Source organism: Protopterus annectens, chromosome 4.part0, assembly GCF_019279795.1.
Source record: "Protopterus annectens isolate FY-2018-M chromosome 4.part0, PAN1.0, whole genome shotgun sequence".
Taxonomy (NCBI): domain Eukaryota; kingdom Metazoa; phylum Chordata; order Ceratodontiformes; family Protopteridae; genus Protopterus; species Protopterus annectens.
Genome location: NC_056733.1, coordinates 696035859 through 696054813, shown reverse-complemented (window position 1 = coordinate 696054813; position 18955 = coordinate 696035859). Strand labels below are relative to the sequence as shown.

The following is an 18955-nucleotide window of genomic DNA, read 5'->3' as shown; positions in this document are numbered from 1 at the left end:
AGATGAAAATATAATTGGCCAGAGTTTTATTGAGCTGTTTGTGTGTTATACAGAAGGGCATATATATTTTTCTTAACTACCTACATATCTATCAAGCATGTGTGTGTGTGTGTGTGTGTGTGTGTGTGTGTGTGTGTGTGTGTGTGTGTGTGTGTGCATTTGTGTTTCTTTATATTATGTTATATGTGTGTGTGTGTGTGTGTGTGTGTGTGTGTGTGTGTGTGTGTGTGTTAAATATTTACTTCATTAATTCTTTTATTCTGCTGTTGTTATGAATATGCTGGGTGATTTCAACTTTTCCTTGCTGTGTAGTTGTTACAGTAGTAGTTGGATAAATACTAACCATTCCCCTTCATGTGCAGCACTCCTTTTGGACAGTCAGCATCAGAAGAGCAATGTGCATCACGAACTTCTGTACTCTAGAAAGGGACAGAAAAATAATATTGGCCAGTAGGAACTGTATGCCTGTCACAGCTTCTGTAAGAAAATAACTGTAATTAAGCAAACCTAATCCCAGGACCTGTGTTTAGAAACAAAATGCCAGTTGTGTGTTAGTTACAACGTAATTCCTACAATACCAGTTTGAGACACAGTTATATAATATGTATGCAATATTGTTAAAAGAATGAGAATGCAAAAAACGGTTAGTAGTCACTTTCAGACTGTGGCTACTTTTATGTGCAATAGCATTTACTTGCAAACAGCTAGTAGTTGTTGCAGTTGTATTGATATTTATGATCATGCATATCTTAATAATATCAAATGCCCATATGCAGACTGCTCTATGTGGATGGAAAAAGGCACATATAGCCCAAAAATGTAGTCTTTGGAAATGTTCATATCTTTGGTTTCACTTGTATATTTTAAATTATGTAACTACTGTCTATTAAAAAAACATTTACACATGCAAGGCATGCTACAATGGTCTGCAACTGGAAAACACTCTCTAGGTAGACCAGAAAAAAATATTTTTTTCATTGCCTGAGCACAGAAGTAGTCTTATTTCAGCCATCAGCTAATATATATAAAGAAAGCATTAAATAATATAGTATTTTTTAAGAATCACAGCATGAGCTGGGAGCAGTGCTTTAGTCCCTGTCGTTACATTCATTTATAGGCTTGTGGCTTGAAAGTGGAAATAGAATAAGGTTGTCATCGGAAAACATTCACTCTGCAGTTATGCTGAGCTGCTGACCATTTGTAAGAGAAGAATGAGCTGCTGACCATTTGTAAGAGAAGAATGAGCTGCTGACCCTTTGTAAGAGAAGAATGAGGTGCTGACCATTTGTAAGAGAAGAATGAGGTGCTGACCCTTTGTAAGAGAAGAATGAGCTGCTGACCATTTGTAAGTAAAGAATGAGCTGCTGACCCTTTGTAAGAGAAGAATGAGGTGCTGACCATTTGTAAGTAAAGAATGAGCTGCTGACCATTTGTAAGTAAAGAATGAGGTGCTGACCCTTTGTAAGAGAAGAATGAGCTGCTGACCCTTTGTAAGAGAAGAATGAGCTGCTGACCATTTGTAAGTAAAGAATGAGCTGCTGACCATTTGTAAGAGAAGAATGAGCTGCTGACCCTTTGTAAGAGAAGAATGAGGTGCTGACCATTTGTAAGAGAAGAATGAGGTGCTGACCATTTGTAAGAGAAGAATGAGCTGCTGACCATTTGTAAGTAAAGAATGAGCTGCTGACCCTTTGTAAGAGAAGAATGAGGTGCTGACCCTTTGTAAGAGAAGAATGAGGTGCTGACCATTTGTAAGTAAAGAATGAGCTGCTGACCCTTTGTAAGAGAAGAATGAGGTGCTGACCATTTGTAAGAGAAGAATGAGGTGCTGACCCTTTGTAAGAGAAGAATGAGCTGCTGACCATTTGTAAGTAAAGAATGAGCTGCTGACCATTTGTAAGAGAAGAATGAGGTGCTGACCCTTTGTAAGAGAAGAATGAGCTGCTGACCATTTGTAAGTAAAGAATGAGGTGCTGACCCTTTGTAAGAGAAGAATGAGGTGCTGACCCTTTGTAAGAGAAGAATGAGCTGCTGACCCTTTGTAAGAGAAGAATGAGGTGCTGACCCTTTGTAAGAGAAGAATGAGGTGCTGACCCTTTGTAAGAGAAGAATGAGGTGCTGACCATTTGTAAGTAAAGAATGAGGTGCTGACCCTTTGTAAGAGAAGAATGAGGTGCTGACCCTTTGTAAGAGAAGAATGAGCTGCTGACCCTTTGTAAGAGAAGAATGAGGTGCTGACCCTTTGTAAGAGAAGAATGAGGTGCTGACCATTTGTAAGAGAAGAATGAGCTGCTGACCCTTTGTAAGAGAAGAATGAGGTGCTGACCATTTGTAAGAGAAGAATGAGCTGCTGACCCTTTGTAAGAGAAGAATGAGGTGCTGACCATTTGTAAGAGAAGAATGAGGTGCTGACCCTTTGTAAGAGAAGAATGAGGTGCTGACCCTTTGTAAGAGAAGAATGCTGCCAAAGTACTCATACACCATGTAGACAGGAAATTCATAGTCTCATAAAATAGTGCAATGCAAGATCAATACAGATATATAAGAATTATATACCTTATATAACTTTCTACATACTGCAAAGGAATCAGCTGTACTATATATGTATGTATATATATATATATATATATATATATATATATATATATATATATATATATATATATATGGGTTCCATTCAGAAGCTCGAAATACTGAAATCTCGAATTTCAGTATTTCGAGCCCAAGAAGCCGAATCCACATAATAGCGAAAGTTTAGAAGCGCGAAATTCAAAACCTCGAATACCAGAGGCTTTGAATTTCATGCTTCTAAAGTTCCACTATGGTTATGTATTCAGGTAAGTGTGTGTGTGTGTGTGTGTGTGTGTGTGTGTGTGTGTGTGTGTGTGTGTGTGTGTGTGTGTGTGTGTGTGTTAAGGGGTTTGGGTAGGGGCTGTGTTGTGTGTCAGTGTGTTTTGTTGCTGTGATGTGTGTGTGTACGAAGAGAAAATAGCTTGTGTGGTGGTGTTTTGTGTGTGTTTGTATGTAGTGCAACCTCGGACTAAGAATATTTAAGTAGGGGGTTTGGGGGATGCAGCCCCCCACATGGGGGGGCACAGGGGGGCTTCCCCCCTTATTTCATGTAGTAGAGTGATTGTGTGTGTTTGTGTGGTGGATGGTGTGTGTGTGTGTGTGTGTGTGTGTGTGTGTGTGTGTGTGTGTGTGTGTGTGTGTGTGTGTGTGTGTGTGTGTGTAGTAAAACCGTGAAATTCAAAACTTCCGGTATTCGAGGTTTTGAATTTCGCTGTTTTTAGTTTTCATTGTTTTGTGGATTCCACTTCTTGGGCTCGAGATACTGAAATTCGAGATTTCAGTATTTCGAGCTTCTGAAGTGAATCCATACATATATATATATATATATATATATATATATATATATATATATCTATCTATATATCTATATATATATATATATATATATTTATAAAACATTAAATCTATAAGGCATTCCTTGTCTTTTTAGTGGCTATGAAGCAGCAAATAAACTTCAGAAGTTAGCATACCTTAAATATTAAAGATCATACATATATAAATCATGTAATAAAACATGTGCTTTATTAGCAAGTAATGGATATCCAAAATAAATAAAATCCTTCTAAATGGAGTATAAAATACCTCACACACACACACACACACAGTGACATGAGATATTATAGCAATAACCCATGGCTGGGTGTGGGTAATGCTGGATTTACACGGTTGGTGTGGTTTGGTCACGAGGGCGAAGCCCGAGTGACCAAACCACGCCAACCGTGGGTAAATGCAGCATTACCCACACCCAGACGTGGGTTATTGTTATTATATAATGGTGTTCGTTTTGTGTTGTGTTATGTTCGTGTTACTGTTATTTAGGTTTTTGTTTGCTTTAGTTTGTATTCTTGCACTTTGCCTGAGATAAAATAGTCCACACTTTTAGTTTATGTTGTTTATTTTATTTGTCTTTTTATTTAAATACAAGTTGTTATTAATTTTTCAAGAGTTGTCAGGAAATAAGTATATAAATAAATATAATTTTTAAAGCTTTTGGTATGTCTTGCTGTTGCAGTTTATTTTATATTTCTATACTGCCTTTGACTTGATTGTTGTCTATGTTCACATGAAGTTTTTAAACTATATTTACTTATATAATTACCTCCTTACATCTCTTGAAAAATGAACAACTTGTATTTAAATTAAGAGAAAAATAAAATAAACAATAAATGTGAAGTAAAAGTCTGGGACTATTTTATCCCTGAAAAAAGTAAATGCAGTGCTGTCTGTAGTGTTGGTTGATGTTTCTAAATGCAGGAAAGTAGTTTCTATCCATCTATCTGCAACTGCTTTTTTTCATTTTTGCATATGCCGTTGACGTGTCACTTATACAGTGATAATTGTTTGAAGCCAAGGTTTATATCTCTGGGTCACTGTTTCTGCTGTGGTAGTTCATTCACACTGTAAACTCCACACAGTAAGTCCTTGTAGGATTTTTATTAACCATCCATTTTGTGTCACGTAGCGGTAAGGTTTACATCGCCGGTTGGGTATTAATGTCACAGTAGCTCATTCAGTTCAAACTTGCGTGCACAGTAACTCCTTGCAATTTTCTGTTACTATATTTCTAATGTGCATTTAGCTTGCAAATACTGTGCATATGTAATTTTTTTTGTGTGGTCTATGCCTCATCTGCTTTGTTAAAAGTTTTGTTAGAAAATTGTATGTCAGACATTGGAAATTGCAGTTGTCCGTATAATCGAGAGGAAGTGAATCAGGGAGATTTCACTTTTACATAAAAAAAAAAAAGCACTTACAGCTTGAGTTTCCACACTTTTCATATTTTGGACGTGTGGTTGCCGATGTAATTGGAAGTAGTCAAGAAATAAGAAAAACTTGTAGTGTAGGCAATCTTTTCTGTCGTGATATAAAACAGCTGCTCTATGATATGTTAGCAGCTGGACTTTTTCTTCTTAGTTTGTTGTAACAAGCACTCTGGTTGGATTGACCAATCAGCATTCACGTTTTTCGTGCTTTGCAATGTTCCATTGTATAATAACATTTTATATGCATAGTGTCATACTTACTTCTGGACAGGTTCCAAGACTTTGTAATGCGGTTGTCTCAGTCCGTGTAATAATACTGAATATGCTTTGACCCTTCAACCAAAGGAAAAAAAACAAGCATTAACATGTGAAACTCTTTGATCAGAAGTGCAGTTTCTTAGCAAGCATGCTACCTTTTTATTAAAATTCCATTTCATTTAAGTCATTTTACTAAAATACAAAACCTTAAATCACTACTGTTCTACCTAATACTTATTATTCATTCATATAAAGCATTGCACCCGAGGATGTTATTATATTTTTGAACTACAAATGTTATTATATAAGTGTTATTCAAATACTTATGTACCCAGAGATGTATAAAAATGTTAGTGTAATTATTATGGTGACTATAGATATTGTGGTCTAGTTGGTTATATGTGTTTGCTTTTGTTATTATATTGACAAAATGGAACACAGATGGATAGATCACATTTAGTAACACCTGTAAGTTCTGGTGGAATGTACTTAATCTATGGATCATGTAGCCAGTTTTAAAATCCAGGTACTGGAAGATGCACGAGGTGGTAGCTACAGAATGAAATCCACCCATGTGTGGGTAGTAGTGGATACTGTCTCAACAAAATGTTTTTACTAAAACTTTTACTTAGGAACAGAAATCCTACCAAATGTTACAAATAAATGTTATCATGATATTTTTATCATAAGCTTTTCACTGGATTTGTTGCACTTGAGGTATTTCAGGTAGTTGTATCAATTGTTGGTCACAACATCCAATTTAAGATGTATTAGCTGCTGGAGTGGAATACATGGCAGAAGAATCGTGGGGTGTTGACGACACCTGGATCGGTTCACCAGGAGCACAGTGAGATGGTGGTGGCATCATCAAACTGAGTGTTAAACTGTATCATTAAAGGATCAAATTCAGATGCAAAGAAGGCATGCTTCAACATTGCAGGGCCTTGACCAGACCACATCTTGAGTACTGCATGCAGTTTTGGTGGTGGTGGCCATATGAGGAGAGAGGTACATTTGGTATCTGGAAGGAGTCTGCAGGAAAGCCAGCAAACGTGCATAGGAAGAAGAGGAAAGGGAGACCAGAGGAGCTGCAGCTGTTGTTACTGGAGATGACAATTGTTGGAGGACATGACAGTATTTTAAAAGTTCATGCTAAGGAGATGCAAAGGGGTCATCCTGTAAAGGAAAGATGGGGGGCAAAGGTAGCCAATTGTAGGGACTAAATGGTCCCTGGATTTGCAGTATAACTTCTTTATATAGAGAGCTGGATTAGGTCACAGACAGGCAATCTATGGAGTCATTCAAGAGCACATAGAAGAGGAAAGAAAAAGGAGAGGAGGGCATTAGTGGCAGAATGGGGGTAAAATGTTAAATGCATTTAATGGAATGACCGGACTGGACAGGATTATTGTCTCTTTGTGACCTCAAGCCTATACTTACTTATTTATTTAACATTTATTTAACATTTGTTAACCGGGAAAGTCCGACTCGGAACAAAGCCAATTTTCAGCGGAGACCCGGAAAGAAACCCGGGGAGATGCATGTCTTTGTACAATGGAACATAACATAATTTTCATGAGCATGGAGTCCTATTGCTTCTATTAGCACAAAAACTGTGTATAAACCTTGCAACCTTCTTTTGAAACTTCTACACCTAAGGTTGCTCTTTCCTGTTAAATTGAATCATTCCATTTGGCTGTTGCACTGAAGAACTATTATTAGGTTCATAGTTTCATAGGTATATACTAGAATAATGGCCATCAGGAACTTTATAAGCCTAGTTGTGCAACCCAACCCTATTGTGTCCCTATGTATCATGGACATTATTAGGAGGGGGTATGTTAGTTAGGAAATTTCTATAGGTTATGTGTATGAGATGGGTATGTTAGTTTGGGCATTACTAGCTGCCTCTATCTATCAGTGACATGGGGCCAGACTCCAGGTAAATTTCCAAGTTCCTATTCATTGCTCAAGGTTACACTTAGATAGGGTTAGTGATGTACTCTGCTTCGCATGGATGGAAAGCCCGTTTATGGATTGGTTTATGCTTTAGCCTAGAGTATGTGGAGTCTGTAAGACACTTATCTGTTTTGCCAGCATGTCTTATTTATGTCACAAGTAATATTTAAATCCTTGGATCTAATGCTTCTGATGCTGTTTGTTGTGGATGTGCAGAAAGTCCATCAGAGCTGGTCCAGGAATGAATTGTATACCAGGAATAGATTGCCTCTCAGTAAACTACAGGTAACCTGGAATATAGAGGTAGGGCTTTAAGGTGATTGTACATGACAATGTGCTTAAACCCTGAATTCTCCTGATAAGGAGCCTTTGTGGGTATTCCAACTGTTGCAGCTGTCTGGTCAGGTATTTGCCAAAGGGGGCTTTATACTGAATGATGAGTCTGATAAGGGCCGAATAAAATGCACTACAACTTCCTTGGACCTGCATGCCATGCCCTTAACATATAAGTAGGGGGACATGGAATGCTTTTCTTACTACCTTGGCCACATGTTGGTAAAAGGCCAGATTACTGTTTACATATGTTACCAGATCCCTGACTACTGGGTCACTTTTATGGATGTTTTATCAATGTAGTAATTACCTGGGTGGCATTTTCCCAAAAGGTACTATAAATGATTTCTTGTCATTGAGTTTTAATCCATGACTTTGGCATCAGTCATTTGTCTGTGTTAGACCCTCTTGTAAGATGTTTGTAAGATGGGGGATTTCTAGGATAGTTCCCAATTTGCAGTCATCGATGAGCTTGGTCAGCCATGAAGTAGATGTAAAATAGGAGCAGTCCCAGCACGGAGCCTTGAGGAATCCCACTGGTGACTGGTTTCTGAGTGGTGGTGGTCTCACCAGTCCTGATTTCTTGACTCTTGTCTGTGAGCCAGCTGGCAATCCAGTGAGTTATGTAGGGGTTTATTCCCATTTCAGTGAGTTTATCAACTTTACCCAAGGAGGGTATTGTACTGAATGCCTTAGGCAGGTCCAGGTAGATGGTATACACCATTATTCTGTCATCAGTTGCTTTGTTGTTCTTCTCAAAGAAGTCCACCAGGTTTAGTAGGTATGTCCTTCAATTGGAAAAGCCAAGCTGGGTTGAATCCAGTGCTAGAAGATTGCCTATGGCTTTATTGATCATTTCCATGATAATTCATTCTGTGGCTTTGCATATTAGACTAGTCAGACTAATAGGTATGCAGTTTCAGGAGCTGGGTGACGGTCTACCTTTGTGTACTGGGATAAGCTCTGCAGTCCTCCATTCTTGTGGTAAAAAGCCTCTTTTGTGGCTATAATTAAAAAGTGTTTCAACTGGTCCTGATAGATCATAATTCAAATTATTTAGGAGGCATCCCTGAGTATTGTCGGGGCCCACTGAGGCTGTGTTTTTGGCCTTAGTGAGCACCACCAGGACCTGCTCCCTGATGATAATAGGGGGTTATGCTAGTGGGTATGTCATGGTGGAGGCAAGGTAAGATTGGGGGAGAACTTTTAGTTGAATTTGTCAGCCAGCACATTTGCTATGTCATAATTTGTAGTGAATGTGGCATCATTGACCACCATAATGTATGCTGCTTTTGAGATTTTGGATATAGCTGTTGAAGGCCTTATGGCTGTCTTTAGCCTGTGAGTTGACTTTAAACCCATAATTAACCTTGTGAAACTTAATTAGTCCTCTTAGTTTTCTGTTTAGTTTAATTAGAGAGCTCCTATCATAATGGGAGTTGATCTTCCTCATTTTAGCCATAATTTGTTTTCTTTTGTTATAAAACCGTTTAAAGTTAGGATTTCACCAGTATGATTTTTTTTTAGAATTTGTTTTGGGCTTACTTCCACTAGATGCAGCAGCCTCTGTACAGGCATTAACATGGTTGTAAAGAGTCTCTGTAAAAGAATCTACATAGGTTGCTGTGAACACAGGGTTGGAAGGGGCACTGAATTTTGCTTAATAGGATTTAGTTTGCTTTGGAATAGTTCGTAACTGTTACAGGGTTTGTTGGGGCTACAGATTTTCCATTCGAAGGAGACAGCTTTCTGGTGCAGCACTCTCACATATTGGTGAATACCAGGTCCAGTATGTTTGAACTTCTGGTGAGTGTGTGCACTCTCTGATCATGGGTATTTGTATTAATAAAGTCTAAGAATTGTTGCGCTTGTGATTATGGGTCAGTGTATGTTTTCACAGTTTATAGAGGAGTAGTTAACCTCCCCCATGAATAGAGTATTTGGTTTGATGGTGACTGTCTCCAGTAGGTATAGATACAAGTAAACAAACAAAAAGCACCAGTTCCACAACGATAAGGCTCAAAATAAAAGTAGAGGTTTATTAGGGCTCCTGCCAAACTCAGTAGACACAATACAATTCATTCTTAATGTCCTCAAATAATGTGTGTGGGTATCCTCTTTGTGTAAACATCTTATACAAGTTTTCACATTCTCTCCTAAAAGTTTCATCATCTGAGGTCATTCTACATATTCGGACTAGTTGCCCTTTCAACACACTTTTTCTGGTGAAGCGTGGGAACTGGAGAAATGCAAGTAAGTATTTGAAAATGTCTCCTTTCTATGTACCTTTGAAACAAATAGATCATTTGCTTTGGTAATGTTAACATCCAGGTAACATAACACACCGGTGTCAAAATTCATTGTAAACTGGAGAAAGTGTGTGGTCTCATTGATGTATTCAACAAATATATCAAAATCATCCTTTGTACCTTTCCAGAAGAAACACAAATCGTCAAGGAATCTACAATACAAGGTCCACTTGTCAAGAAACCTAGGAATCAAAATGTATTTGTTCTCCCAGTATGCCATAATAATGTTTGCATATGTAGGTGCACAATGAGACCCCATGGCCACCCCTTTCGTCTGCCTGAAATATTCACCTTCAAAGAATAGAAAATTGTACTTTAAAACAACTTCCATAAGAACTAAAATAGTGGTAAATTCATTTTGGGAAATACTCTTTAAAGGTAACAACATCTCTTCAAACCACTTTAAGCCAGTTTCATGTGGGATACTAGTAAATAGATCTACAACGTCCAATGTGGCAAATCCTGTTGTATCCATATACATGGAGGGTTCTATTTTTCTAAGAAAATCCCATGAGTCTTTTAAAATGTTCTTGTTCTCACTTACCAAGTGTTTAATTTTCACATCAATGTATTTAGCAAGGGGTGCAGTTATAGATCCTTCAGAGGAGACAATAGCTCTAAGAGGTGGGTCGTTTAGATCTTTGTGCACCTTCGATCCCAAAGATGCAGGGTATTTTAGGTTTTGATACTGTCAGAAAATTAAAGGTTTTTTGGTCAATAGATCCCTCTAGTAGTAGGTCCTGCAATATTCCCCTTATCCTACTATATGCTATGTGTATTTCATTCAAAGAGGTCCTACTATATTTGTCTGTGTTATTCAAAATATTTAACATTTTTCCTTCATACACAAAACGATCCATGAAAACAACGCCCCCACCTTTGTCAGGTTTCATAACCCTGATAGATCTATCCTTGCTCACAGTTTCCAAAATTTTCTCTTCATTGTCAGATAAATTAGGACGGACGTAATGCTGTGATAAAGACTTCCTCAATTCATGTTCAACTTTTAATTCAAAGTTTCTTAACTGGGGGTGTAAAGGGGGTTAAATGTACTCTTACGTCTTAGTTCATCACTTGTGCCTGTAGTACTGTTACCCTTAAAAATATTTCCAAGTTTTTCTTTCTGGTAAAGAGTTTTATATCCACTAGTAGTTTGAACAAATTAGTCCTGCGTTGTGGTATAAACCCAAAACCTTTGAAAAACTTCAAAATGTGTGGTAGTGAGTGTGGTATTTGAGTAATTAAATATATTAAAATCATTGTATGTCCATTTTTTACCTTCATTCACAATCCCTAGTAGTGGTTCCACTGTTCGTGCCTCCAAGATGGGTGCCCTCCGTGTGTAGTTTTTGAATTGTAATCTACAGGGTCCTTCTGCATCAGTCTCTCAGATCTACGTGGGAAACTCTTCTACATCAATGTCATCATCTATATGTGTAGGACTGCTTGGTAATACATCTTGCTCATTTTCATTTTGCAAATCTAAATTAACCCTCTTATTCCAAAACTTAGGTTTAGGGTATTGTAGCTTATTTTTATATTCATACATGTCTCTCTCAATTTTACCAAATTTCCTATTCTGTACTTCTATACAATGAGATTCAATGTCTTTAAGCAATGTTTTGTACTTAACTTTGTTTTCTTCCACAGTAAACAAAAGATCATTAATAACTGCCTTGTTAATTTCTTCTATTGTGTTAGACAATTTAGACATTTCATTTTCATTATTTAAAATTATGGCCTCCATAATCAAAACCACAATTGTCAAATGCTTTTAACAAATTGTTATAAAATTCAGTTCCTTCATGTACATTATTTGGGTACTTGCCCGTAAACCTTTAGGCACTATTTCTAATTTTAAACAGTGCCTAAGGTATGCATTGTCCATCTCAAACATCTTGTACTTCTTTAGATGAAAGTGCAGTTCATTAGTCATACGGTTGTAGTTTCCTTTAACAGTAGTAACACTCTTTTGTTTGAGAAATCAAACTTGCCGTTTACTATATCACTAAATAAACTATCAGTACCTTGATTAGATCATTGTCTACTAGTAGTGTTGTTCGTTTTACTAGCAGCGTCCTCGTCTCCTCGAATGAAAAGCATGGAAAATCATTCAACAAGTCCAAATTTGTAGCATCCTGTTCATTTGCGTTGTTCTCTCTGCTGTCAGTGTGGTCCCCAGTGGGAGCCGTGCCTCAGAGCTTCCTGATTCCCAGGCAGTGAGATAGAGTTTAAAAGCGTCGCCACGGATTGGCTGACAGGCGTCAGGAGACCAACTAGCTGAGTAAGCTGTCCAACAAGCTCACCAATTTCGTTTCTTCTACCCTCACCTTCTTGAGCACTCGTCGTTGAGGCATCCATGCTGTACAAAAAACTTATCAAAAGGAAGGTGCCGGCTTCACAAGTAAACAAACAAAAAGCACCAGTTCCACAACGATAAGGCTCAAAATAAAAGTAGAGGTTTATTAGGGCTCCTGCCAAACTCAGTAGACACAATACAATTCATTCTTAATGTCCTCAAATAATGTGTGTGGGTATCCTCTTTGTGTAAACATCTTATACAAGTTTTCACATTCTCTCCTAAAAGTTTCATCATCTGAGGTCATTCTACATATTCGGACTAGTTGCCCTTTCAACACACTTTTTTTCTGGTGAAACGGGTGGGAACTGGAGAAATGCAAGTAAGTATTTGAAAATGTCTCCTTTCTATGTACCTTTGAAACAAATAGATCATTTGCTTTGGTAATGTTAACATCCAGGTAACATAACACACCGTGTCAAAGTTCATTGTAAACTGGAGAAAGTGTGTGGTCTCATTGATGTATTCAACAAATATATCAAAATCATCCTTTGTACCTTTCCAGAAGAAACACAAATCGTCAAGGAATCTACAATACAAGGTCCACTTGTCAAGAAACCTAGGAATCAAAATGTATTTGTTCTCCCAGTATGCCATAATAATGTTTGCATATGTAGGTGCACAATGAGACCCCATGGCCACCCCTTTCGTCTGCCTGAAATATTCACCTTCAAAGAATAGAAAATTGTACTTTAAAACAACTTCCATAAGAACTAAAATAGTGGTAAATTCATTTTGGGAAATACTCTTTAAAGGTAACAACATCTCTTCAAACCACTTTAAGCCAGTTTCATGTGGGATACTAGTAAATAGATCTACAACGTCCAATGTGGCAAATCCTGTTGTATCCATATACATGGAGGGTTCTATTTTTCTAAGAAAATCCCATGAGTCTTTTAAAATGTTCTTGTTCTCATTTACCAAGTGTTTAATTTTCACATCAATGTATTTAGCAAGGGGTGCAGTTATAGATCCTTCAGAGGAGACAATAGCTCTAAGAGGTGGGTCGTTTAGATCTTTGTGCACCTTCGGGATCCCAAAGATGCAGGGTATTTTAGGTTTTGATACTGTCAGAAAATTAAAGGTTTGTTGGTCAATAGATCCCTCTAGTAGTAGGTCCTGCAATATTCCCCTTATCCTACTATATGCTATGTGTATTTCATTCAAAGAGGTCCTACTATATTTGTCTGTGTTATTCAAAATATTTAACATTTTTCCTTCATACACAAAGCGATCCATGAAAACAACGCCCCACCTTTGTCAGGTTTCATAACCCTGATAGATCTATCCTTGCTCACAGTTTCCAAAATTTTCTCTTCATTGTCAGATAAATTAGGACGGACGTAATGCTGTGATAAAGACTTCCTCAATTCATGTTCAACTTTTAATTCAAAGTTTCTTAACTGGGGGTGTAAAGGGGTTAAATGTACTCTTACGTCTTAGTTCATCACTTGTGCCTGTAGTACTGTTACCCTTAAAAAATATTTCCAAGTTTTTCTTTCTGGTAAAGAGTTTTATATCCACTAGTAGTTTGAACAAATTAGTCCTGCGTTGTGGTATAAACCCAAAACCTTTGAAAAACTTCAAAATGTGTGGTAGTGAGTGTGGTATTTGAGTAATTAAATATATTAAAATCATTGTATGTCCATTTTTTACCTTCATTCACAATCCCTAGTAGTGGTTCCACTGTTCGTGCCTCCAAGATGGGTGCCCTCCGTGTGTAGTTTTTGAATTGTAATCTACAGGGTCCTTCTGCATCAGTCTCTCAGATCTACGTGGGGAAACTCTTCTACATCAATGTCATCATCTATATGTGTAGGACTGCTTGGTAATACATCTTGCTCATTTTCATTTTGCAAATCTAAATTAACCCTCTTATTCCAAAACTTAGGTTTAGGGTATTGTAGCTTATTTTTATATTCATACATGTCTCTCTCAATTTTACCAAATTTCCTATTCTGTACTTCTATACAATGAGATTCAATGTCTTTAAGCAATGTTTTGTACTTAACTTTGTTTTCTTCCACAGTAAACAAAAGATCATTAATAACTGCCTTGTTAATTTCTTCTATTGTGTTAGACAATTTAGACATTTCATTTTCATTATTTAAAATTATGGCCTCCATAATCGAAAACCACAATTGTCAAATGCTTTTAACAAATTGTTATAAAATTCAGTTCCTTCATGTACATTATTTGGGTACTTGTTACCCGTAAACCTTTAGGCACTATTTCTAATTTTAAACAGTGCCTAAGGTATGCATTGTCCATCTCAAACATCTTGTACTTCTTTAGATGAAAGTGCAGTTCATTAGTCATACGGTTGTAGTTTCCTTTAACAGTAGTAACACTCTTTTGTTTGAGAAATCAAACTTGCCGTTACTATATCACTAAATAAACTATCAGTACCTTGATTAGACCATTGTCTACTAGTAGTGTTGTTCGCTTTACTAGCAGCACGTTGTGGCAAAGGACGCCCCTCGTCTCCTCGAATGAAAAGCATGGAAAATCATTCAACAAGTCCAAATTTGTAGCATCCTGTTCATTTGCGTTGTTCTCTCTGCTGTCAGTGTGCTCGGCCGTGTCCCCAGTGGGAGCCGTGCGCCTCAGAGCTTCCTGATTCCCAGGCAGTGAGATAGAGTTTAAAAGATTGGCTGACAGGCGTCAGGAGACCAACTAGCTGAGTAAGCTGTCCAACAAGCTTACGTAGCTCACCAATTTCGTTTCTTCTACCCTCACCTTCTTGAGCACTCGTCGTTGAGGCATCCATGCTGTACAAAAAACTTATCAAAAGGAAGGTGCCGGCTTCACAAGTAAACAAACAAAAAGCACCAGTTCCACAACGATAAGGCTCAAAATAAAAGTAGAGGTTTATTAGGGCTCCTGCCAAACTCAGTAGACACAATACAATTCATTCTTAATGTCCTCAAATAATGTGTGTGGGTATCCTCTTTGTGTAAACATCTTATACAAGTTTTCACATTCTCTCCTAAAAGTTTCATCATCTGAGGTCATTCTACATATTCGACTAGTTGCCCTTTCAACACACTTTTTCTGGTGAAACGGGTGGGAACTGGAGAAATGCAAGTAAGTATTTGAAAATGTCTCCTTTCTATGTACCTTTGAAACAAATAGATCATTTGCTTTGGTAATGTTAACATCCAGGTAACATAACACACCGGTGTCAAAATTCATTGTAAACTGGAGAAAGTGTGTGGTCTCATTGATGTATTCAACAAATATATCAAAATCATCCTTTGTACCTTTCCAGAAGAAACACAAATCGTCAAGGAATCTACAATACAAGGTCCACTTGTCAAGAAACCTAGGAATCAAAATGTATTTGTTCTCCCAGTATGCCATAATAATGTTTGCATATGTAGGTGCACAATGAGACCCCATGGCCACCCCTTTCGTCTGCCTGAAATATTCACCTTCAAAGAATAGAAAATTGTACTTTAAAACAACTTCCATAAGAACTAAAATAGTGGTAAATTCATTTTGGGAAATACTCTTTAAAGGTAACAACATCTCTTCAAACCACTTTAAGCCAGTTTCATGTGGGATACTAGTAAATAGATCTACAACGTCCAATGTGGCAAATCCTGTTGTATCCATATACATGGAGGGTTCTATTTTTCTAAGAAAATCCCATGAGTCTTTTAAAATGTTCTTGTTCTCATTTACCAAGTGTTTAATTTTCACATCAATGTATTTAGCAAGGGGTGCAGTTATAGATCCTTCAGAGGAGACAATAGCTCTAAGAGGTGGGTCGTTTAGATCTTTGTGCACTGACGGGATCCCAAAGATCCAGGGTATTTTAGGTTTTGATACTGTCAGAAAATTAAAGGTTTTTGGTCAATAGATCCCTCTAGTAGTAGGTCCTGCAATATTCCCCTTATCCTACTATATGCTATGTGTATTTCATTCAAAGAGGTCCTACTATATTTGTCTGTGTTATTCAAAATATTTAACATTTTTCCTTCATACAAAACGATCCATGAAAACAACGCCCCACCTTTGTCAGGTTTCATAACCCTGATAGATCTATCCTTGCTCACAGTTTCCAAAATTTTCTCTTCATTGTCAGATAAATTAGGACGGACGTAATGCTGTGATAAAGACTTCCTCAATTCATGTTCAACTTTTAATTCAAAGTTTCTTAACTGGGGTGTAAAGGGGTTAAATGTACTCTTACGTCTTAGTTCATCACTTGTGCCTGTAGTACTGTTACCCTTAAAAATATTTCCAAGTTTTTCTTTCTGGTAAAGAGTTTTATATCCACTAGTAGTTTGAACAAATTAGTCCTGCGTTGTGGTATAAACCCAAAACCTTTGAAAAACTTCAAAATGTGTGGTAGTGAGTGTGGTATTTGAGTAATTAAATATATTAAAATCATTGTATGTCCATTTTACCTTCATTCACAATCCCTAGTAGTGGTTCCACTGTTCCAAGATGGGTGCCCCCTCCGTGTGTAGTTTTTGAATTGTAATCTACAGGGTCCTTCTGCATCAGTCTCTCAGATCTGGAAAATCTTCTACATCAATGTCATCATCTATATGTGTAGGACTGCTTGGTAATACATCTTGCTCATTTTCATTTTGCAAATCTAAATTAACCCTTTTGTTCCAAAACTTAGGTTTAGGGTATTGTACATTATTTTTATATTCATACATGTCTCTCTCAATTTTACCAAATTTCCTATTCTGTACTTCTATACAATGAGATTCAATGTCTTTAAGCAATGTTTTGTACTTAACTTTATTTTCTTCCACAGTAAACAAAGATCATTAATAACTGCCTTGTTAATTTCTTCTATTGTGTTAGACAATTTAGACATTTCATTTTCATTATTTAAAATTATGGCCTCCATAATCAAAACCACAATTGTCAAATGCTTTTAACAAATTGTTATAAAATTCAGTTCCTTCATGTACATTATTTGGGTAAAACCTTTAGGCACTATTTCTAATTTTAAACAGTGCCTAAGGTATGCATTGTCCATCTCAAACATCTTGTACTTCTTTAGATGAAAGTGCAGTTCATTAGTCATACGGTTGTAGTTTCCTTTAACAGTAGTAACACTCTTTTGTTTGAGAAATCAAACTTGCCGTTTACTATATCACTAAATAAACTATCAGTACCTTGATTAGACCATTGTCTACTAGTAGTGTTGTTTTTACTAGCACTCCTCGAATGAAAAGCATGGAAAATCATTCAACAAGTCCAAATTTGTAGCATCCTGTTCATTTGCGTTGTTCTCTCTGCTGTCAGTGTGCCCTCAGAGCTTCCTGATTCCCAGGCAGTGAGATAGAGTTTAAAACGCCGCCACGGATTGGCTGACAGGCGTCAGGAGACCAACTAGCTGAGTAAGCTGTCCAACAAGCTTCGTAGCTCACCAATTTCGTTTCTTCTACCCTCACCTTCTTGAGCACTCGTCGTTGAGGCATCCATGCTGTACAAAAACTTATCAAAAGGAAGGTGCGGCTTCACAAGTAAACAAACAAAAGCACCAGTTCCAACGATAAGGCTCAAAATAAAAGTAGAGGTTTATTAGGGCTCCTGCCAAACTCAGTAGTCACAATACAATTCATTCTTAATGTCCTCAAATAATGTGTGGGTATCCTCTTTGTGTAAACATCTTATACAAGTTTTCACATTCTCTCCTAAAAGTTTCATCATCTGAGGTCATTCTACATATTCGGACTAGTTGCCCTTTCAACACACTTTTTTTCTGGTGAAACGGGTGGGAACTGGAGAAATGCAAGTAAGTATTTGAAAATGTCTCCTTTCTATGTACCTTTGAAACAAATAGATCATTTGCTTTGGTAATGTTAACATCCAGGTAACATAACACACCGGTGTCAAAATTCATTGTAAACTGGAGAAAGTGTGTGGTCTCATTGATGTATTCAACAAATATATCAAAATCATCCTTTGTACCTTTCCAGAAGAAACACAATGAAGAGAAAATTTTGGAAACTGTGAGCAAGGATAGATCTATCAGGGTTATGAAACCTGACAAAGGTGGGGGCGTTGTTTTCATGGATCGTTTTGTGTATGAAGGAAAAATGTTAAATATTTTGAATAACACAGACAAATATAGTAGGACCTCTTTGAATGAAATACACATAGCATATAGTAGGATAAGGGGAATATTGCAGGACCTACTACTAGAGGGATCTATTGACCAAAAAACCTTTAATTTTCTGACAGTATCAAAACCTAAAATACCCTGCATCTTTGGGATCCCGAAGGTGCACAAAGATCTAAACGACCCACCTCTTAGAGCTATTGTCTCCTCTGAAGGATCTATAACTGCACCCTTGCTAAATACATTGATGTGAAAATTAAACACTTGGTAAATGAGAACAAGAACATTTTAAAAGACTCATGGGATTTTCTTAGAAAAATAGAACCCTCCATGTATATGGATACAACAGGATTTGCCACATTGGACGTTGTAGATCTATTTACTAGTATCCCACATGAAACTGGCTTAAAGTGGTTTGAAGAGATGTTGTTACCTTTAAAGAGTATTTCCCAAAATGAATTTACCACTATTTTAGTTCTTATGGAAGTTGTTTTAAAGTACAATTTTCTATTCTTTGAAGGTGAATATTTCAGGCAGACGGTGGCCATGGGGTCTCATTGTGCACCTACATATGCAAACATTATTATGGCATACTGGGAGAACAAATACATTTTGATTCCTAGGTTTCTTGACAAGTGGACCTTGTATTGTAGATTCCTTGACGATTTGTGTTTCTTCTGGAAAGGTACAAAGGATGATTTTGATATATTTGTTGAATACATCAATGAGACCACACACTTTCTCCAGTTTACAATGAATTTTGACACCGGTGTGTTATGTTACCTGGATGTTAACATTACCAAAGCAA

General features: G+C 37.2%; 1 protein-coding gene across 2 annotated transcripts in view; it reads right to left on the bottom strand.

The window, feature by feature from the left end:
• The window catches only part of LOC122799534 (P2X purinoceptor 2-like), a 409405-nt gene that overhangs the window by 303497 nt on the left and 86953 nt on the right, over positions 1-18955 (bottom strand). For both annotated transcript variants that reach the window (XM_044068664.1, XM_044068663.1), the window contains exons 3-4: positions 5097-5168; positions 344-419 (exon numbers count right to left, since the gene is read on the bottom strand). In XM_044068664.1, the coding sequence (XP_043924599.1) occupies positions 344-419; positions 5097-5168 (148 nt within the window). The remainder of the gene's footprint in view (positions 1-343; positions 420-5096; positions 5169-18955) is intronic.